The sequence below is a fragment of the Pelophylax lessonae genome (genome assembly GCF_965119305.1).
Source record: "Pelophylax lessonae genome assembly, chromosome: 6".
Taxonomy (NCBI): Eukaryota; Metazoa; Chordata; class Amphibia; order Anura; family Ranidae; genus Pelophylax; species Pelophylax lessonae.
The window spans coordinates 89,375,648-89,382,279 of NC_138773.1; the positions used below are offsets into that span (position 1 = coordinate 89,375,648).

The window sequence follows — 6,632 nt, forward strand, 5'->3', positions numbered from 1 at the left end:
TTTCTCAGTTCCTCAGCAGTCACACGGGGACTTTTCTCCACTCTACGCTTCAGGTAGCGCACAGCAGTCGAAGTCAGCATCTTCTTTCTGCCACGACCAGGTAGCGTTTCAACAGTGACCTTTGCCTTGAATTTGCGAATGATGCTTCCTATGGTGTCTCTTGGTATGTTTAACATCTTTGCAATCTTCTTATAGCCATTGCCCTTCCTGTGAAGAGTAATCATCTCTTCTCTTGTCTTCCTGGACCATTCTCTTGACTTCACCATGTTTGTAACCACACCAGTAAATGTCTAGAAGGAGCTGAGTATCACAGTCATTTTAAAGCTGCCTAATTGGTGCTTATTAGGCTTTATTGCTGCTCCCTGACATCCACAGGTGTTTTCAATACCTGATTGAAAACACTTCAATGAACCTCTGTTCTTCAGAGTGGTAGTCTTTAAGGGGTTGAATAATTATGTCAATGAAGAATTCACAAAAGAAACATTTACTACTGTATTACAAAACCAATTGATGTAATTTTAGTTGCATATGGTTCTTTAAGAAGTCCTTGTAGGATTTCATTCTGAATACAATTACAAATGTACACTAAATTCCCTAAAACCCTTTACAGCATTGGGGGGTTGAATAATTTTGAACACAACTGTATATTGTGAGAGCAAAGGCTGTTGCTGTCGGAATAAAAAAAAATCAGTGCTGCAGCTGATGGGTGTACCTGCAAAGCAAACAATGTTTAACAATAAAACAAAGTAGAAAGAGTAGAAAAGCAAAGTAAGAACAGAAAATTAACTTAATAAAACGACAACTGTTTATGGCTTTTTTTATTTATTTTTTATTCTTTCCCACTTTTTTTTTGTAACTGTTACATAGTCAGGTTGAAAAAAGACACAAGTCTATCTGGCTCAACCAATAAAAAACAAAAAAACAGTTAAGAAAACCCAACCATACAATCCCACATACACAATCCTATACCCGCAGTTGATCCAGAGGAAGGCGAAAAACCCAGCAAAGCATGATCCAATTTGCTACAGCAGGGGAAAAAATTCCTTCCTGATCCCCCGAGAGGCAATCGGATATTCCCTGGATCAACTTTACCTATAAATATTAGTACCTATTTATATTATGTACACCTAGGAAAGAATCCAGGCCTATTTAAAAGCAATCTAATGAGCTAGCCAGAACCACCTCTGGAGGGAAGTCTATTCCACATTTTCACAGCTCTTACGGTGAAGAAACCTTTCCGTATTTGGAGACTAAATCTGTTTTCCGCTAGATGTAAAGATTGCCCCTTATCCACTGGTGTTGAATAACTCAACACCAAGTTCACTATATGGACCCCTTATGTATTTATACATGTTGATCATATCCCCCCCTAATCTCCTCTTCTCAAGAGAGAATAAATTCAGTTCCTCTAATCTTTCCTTATAGCTGAGCTCCATGCCTTTCATCAATTTCTCTCTCCCTCATTCTCTCTCCTCCCCCTCAACCTCCCCTCTCCTCTCTCTTTCCCCTCTCCTTTCTCTCTCTTTCTTTCTCTCTTTTCCCCCTCTCCTTTCTCTCTTCCCCCCCTCTCCTTTCTCTCTTTCCCCCCTCTCCTTTCTCTCTCTCCCCCCTCTCCTTTCTCTCTCTCTCCCCCCTCTCCTTTCTCTCTCTCTCCCCCCTCTCATCTCTCTCTCTCCCCCCTCTCCTTTCTCTCTCCCCCCCTCTCCTTTCTCTCTCTTCCCCCCTCTCCTTTCTCTCTCTTCCCCCTCCATCTCCTTTCTCTCTCTTCCCCCCATCTCCTTTCTCTCTCTTCCCCCCATCTCCTTTCTCTCTCTTCCCCCATCTCCTTTCTCTCTCTTCCCCCCCCTCTCCTTTCTCTCTCTCCCCCCCTCTCCTTTCTCTCTCTTCCCCCATCTCCTTCATCTTTCTTCCCCATGTCTCTCTCTCTCTCTCTTTCCCCATGTCTCTCTCTCCCCACCTCTCTCTCTCTCTCTTTCCCAATCTCTCTCTCTTTCCCAATCTCTCTCTCTTTCCCCATCTCTCTCTCTCTCTCTTCCCCATCTCTCTCTCTCTCTTCCCCATCTCTCTCTCTCTCTTCCCCCATCTCTCTCTCTCTTCCCCATCTCTCTCTATTCCCCATCTCTCTCTCTCTCTCTCTCTCTCTCTCTCTCTTCCCCATCTCTCTCTCTCTCTCTTCCCCATCTCTCTCTCTCTTCCCCATCTCTCTCTCTCTTCCCCATCTCTCTTTCTCTCTCTTCCCCCCATCTCCTTTCTCTCTCTTCCCCCCATCTCCTTTCTCTCTCTTCCCCCCATCTCCTTTCTCTCTCTTCCCCCATCTCCTTTCTCTCTCTTCCCCCCTCTCCTTTCTCTCTCTCCCCCCCTCTCCTTTCTCTCTCTTCCCCCATCTCCTTCATCTTTCTTCCCCATGTCTCTCTCTCTCTCTTTCCCCATGTCTCTCTCTCCCCATCTCTCTCTCTCTCTTTCCCCCACTCTCTCTCTCTCTCTTCCCCATCTCTCTCTCTCTCTCTCTCTCTCTCTCTTCCCCATCTCTCTCTCTCTCTTCCCCCATCTCTCTCTCTCTCTTCCCCCATCTCTCTCTCTCTTCCCCATCTCTCTCTATTCCCCATATCTCTCTCTCTCTTCCCCATCTCTCTCTATTCCCCATCTCTCTCTCTCTCTCTCTCTTCCCCATCTCTCTCTCTCTCTCTTTCCCCATCTCTCTCTCTCTCTTCCCCATCTCTCTCTCTCTCTCTCTCTCTCTCTCTCTTCCCCATCTCTCTCTCTCTCTTCCCCCATCTCTCTCTCTCTTCCCCATCTCTCTCTATTCCCCATATCTCTCTCTCTCTTCCCCATCTCTCTCTATTCCCCATCTCTCTCTCTCTCTCTCTCTCTCTTCCCCATCTCTCTCTCTCTCTCTCTTCCCCATCTCTCTCTCTCTTCCCCATCTCTCTCTCTCTTTCCCATCTCTCTCTCTCTCTCTCTTCCCCATCTCTCTCTCTCTTCCCCATCTCTCTCTCTCTCCCTTCCCCATCTCTCTCTCTCTCTCTTCCCCACCCCTCTCTCTCTCTCTCTTCCCCACCTCTCTCTTCCTCCCTCCCCCTCTCTCTCTCCCTCCCTCCCCCTCTCTCTCTCCCTCCCTCCCCCTCTCTCTCTCTCCCTCCCCCTCTCTCTCTCCCTCCCCGCTCTCTCTCTCCCCCCTCTCTCTCCCCCCCATCTCTCTCCCCCCTCTCTCTCTCCCCCCTCTCTCTCCCCCCTCTCTCTCCCTCCCCCCTCTCTCTCTCTCTCCCCCCTCTCTCTCTCCCTCCCCCCCTCTCTCTCTCCCCCCTCTCTCTCTATGTCCCCGTCCCCCTCTCTATTTTATGACTCTCTCTATTTTCTCCCTCTCTCTTTATTCTCCCCTCTATTACCTCCCCTCTCTATTTTCCCCCACTCTCTCTATTCCCCCCTTCTCTCTCTCTCTATTCCCCCCTTCTCTCTCTCTCTATTCCCCCCTTCTCTCTCTCTCTCCCCCCCTTCTCTCTCTATTCCCCCCCTTCTCTCTCTCTATTCCCCCCTTCTCTCTCTCTCTCTCTCTATTCCCCCCTTCTCTCTCTCTCTCTCTATTCCCCCTTCTCTCTCTCTCTATCCCCCCCACCCCTCTCTGTATCTCCCCTTGTCTCTCTTCCTTTTCTCTCTCTTCTCTCCTCACATGCTCTTTGTACTTGATCCTCCATGGTCCCAGGGCTCAAAATGAAGTTCTCGCTGTAATCGGCAACCATCGTCAAGAATTGTTCCTACTAACATTTCATCCAGTGTTTCATGGTCCCATTAGTTGTATTCGAAGTTCACGTAGCAAGTCTTTTGCTGCCCCTTTTTAAGGATAGTTCTTATAGAAGTTGCACACATCTCCATGTGGTTCACTTGCATTTGTGTTTTGTTGCTCCTCTTCCATCTCAATGTTTATGACGACACTGGGGCTGTACACAGGTGACTTCTGAGAATCATCCTCTTTCCTTTTGCTGGTCGGTGATGCTGGATTTAGTTCCTTTGTCTTATACATGCATGTGCTAAGATCGCTGAGAATGCCAAATAACGCTTTGATCAGGGAATACATGATCAAAATGAGTAGAACAGTTCCCATGATTACAGCTAGCGGAATCCAACCTCTCCGCAAGACACAGAAAAAAAACAGCCACATTAGGCAGAAGATTGGAGCTGCCATGGACAATCTCACTGCGGCTTTATGTACACTTCTGTCCTGTTTGGTTGGAAGATGCACATAATAGAGGTTGTTCGTGTCTATAAAATGCTTTACTAACATGTAAAGTAAACCACAGGGTACCACCAAGGGGGAAATGTTACTGTATGCCATTACAACTGTGATGACGCACAGTATCCTGGCATACATCTCTCCATATGAAAAATCCTTAGCCTGAGTCTGCATTTTGCGTAGCCTGTCTGGGGTGGATTTTGCAGAAGCCATGCGTGCGATATACCATAGGAATTCTGGAATTCGCACCAAGTCCATGGCATTGCCAATAAAAGTGGCAATGATCACATAATGAATAACAACGGCTCCTCGGCTAGGCCAAAATAGACATTCCAGTCTAATGGCGGCATTAGGATCGTGTATTCCTGCCGCCAGCCACTGGAAGAATGCATGTACGCTGTTGAGGCCCAGTGATGGTGATATGAGAACTATAAATAAAAGGTAGAAGAACATTTTGTACATCATCATTCTGTTCTGCTCCGATTTAAACCAATGTGCCTCATATGGAGTGGAAAAATAAACCATGGCCCGAAGTATTACAGAAAATATCCACAGCGGCAAAGCTGGGAAATATTTTAGAACCCTATTAAACAAATAGAGCGGTTTTGTTATTTGCCACGTGTTCAGATTAGAGACAATCATTTCTGGAGTTGTCAGGTATAATAGCAGAGCAAAAAGTAATCCGTTAATACACAGGAATCGGGCCCACCACTTCCAGCCACAAACAGACATGTTTCTCCATAATATATCTTCTGGGTAGTGTGCATGAGAGACATACCAGCAGGAGATTTTCAGCTGGTCACTTACACTTGATTTGGGTCTTCTGTGACATAAAATGCCATTAAAGTCTTTGAGAATCAAGTTGGCCATTGATTCCTTAGAAAATGTCACATAGGCCGATCCAGTATGTGACTGGCAGGTGACTTTTAGTTCTTTTTTATATTCCCCCCCGCACAGATGAATTCTCTCCACTTTACAGGAAGGATAGGCTTCATTGAAGTGCTTCATGATTGTTTCCTCATCTGCATTATGTGGTAGTCCATGTATAAAAACAGTGTATTTTACTTCATCCTCATCCTGATAGTGTATGGAGGATGAGTGTTTTCTTATGAAGCCTATCATACAAGCCGATAGAATGACCCCAATTATAAAATGGGGCCACAAGAATTCATCTCGATCACGTATATTTGACATTGTTGTCGTTATAAAAAGTACTTTTCCCGTGGATGCAGTCCCCGTCATGTTGAGCGGTATCAGCACACATGGCGAGATGATACTTGCAACAACGAGAAAGTAAATCAGGTGTCTTTGAAAAGACAAATAATGTTGGGCGTCTTGACCACATCGCTTATAGATGTCGCTATTTTGCAACTGGAAGACAGCCGGGATCCATGAGTAAAAGCGCTTGTCTTCATGAGGTTCCTTGTTGACACTATAGGGCATTTGATATGTGCCGTTCAGAGAGCTGTCAGCATCATACACCCAGGCCACATAGCCGAAGTTCCACACCTTTCGGATCCATAAGAAAGCCAGCAGTAATAAAATGAAAATGGTGACTGATAGCATTGCCACAGCAACAATTCCTGGAAATCCCATATTATCCAGCTGCGAGCTGGTTATACGGTTAAAAGAACATTGCGTAATGTTCTCTCTCACCCACTTGGGGTTATCAATAAAGCGATTAAAATAATCCTGAAGCAGCATGATTACTGTTTCTTGTCGTATTCAGAAGTAAACTGATCAAACACAGCTGAAAGCTAAGCTACAACTGTTCCCTGTAACTGCCAGAGGTAACTGACCATCGTCTGCTGGAAGCTCAGCTTTATATTTGTCAGTTGGGTCCTCCCTCAGACTAGAGCAACCAATCAGCTTCTAGCTTTTCAATAGGCTAGAATGTGATTGGTTACTCTGTACTCAGGTGATATTGTCTGTTCTATTTTTAGTAACTCCTTGTTTATCTTTAAGTGGAACTAAACCACCAATTCATTTTTTTTTAAAGTAAGCTTTAAATTGTTAATAAATCCTTAAACATACTATTTTCTGCAGCTGTTAAATTTACAAACACCATTCAAGGCATGTCTCTAGTGATATATGTGCTGATTTTCCCAGTTCTTAATGGGCTGCTGTCTTAGTTTGTAATTGTAAAGAGTAATATTTGAGGGCTAATGTAATATTAAATCTTTCAATGTTTGTTCCTACAATATGACCTTTTATTGATAACCAGAGCATTACTTTCTAATGGGGTAGATACTATACAGGGAGTACCCAGGTCAAGCGGATTGATAGAGGCAGCGCGCTAGACAATGGTTGCGCTAAATTATTCATCTTTTTGAGCTTTTCCATTAAGTTTTATTTATTTATTTTTATTATTATTAATTTATTTTTATTAATTTTTTTCTTTAGG

The 6,632-nt window shown here is 44.5% G+C and overlaps 1 protein-coding gene across 1 annotated transcript; it reads right to left on the reverse strand.

Moving 5' to 3' along the window:
- Positions 1 to 3,832: 3,832 nt before the first annotated feature.
- LOC309558633 (CSC1-like protein 1) lies at positions 3,833 to 5,932 on the reverse strand (the record flags this gene model as incomplete). Its single annotated transcript, XM_082261699.1, has 1 exon — positions 3,833 to 5,932. One exon carries the CDS (start codon positions 5,930 to 5,932, stop codon positions 3,833 to 3,835), a length of 2,100 nt encoding a protein of 699 aa, XP_082117825.1.
- Between the last annotated feature and the right edge of the window lie 700 nt (positions 5,933 to 6,632).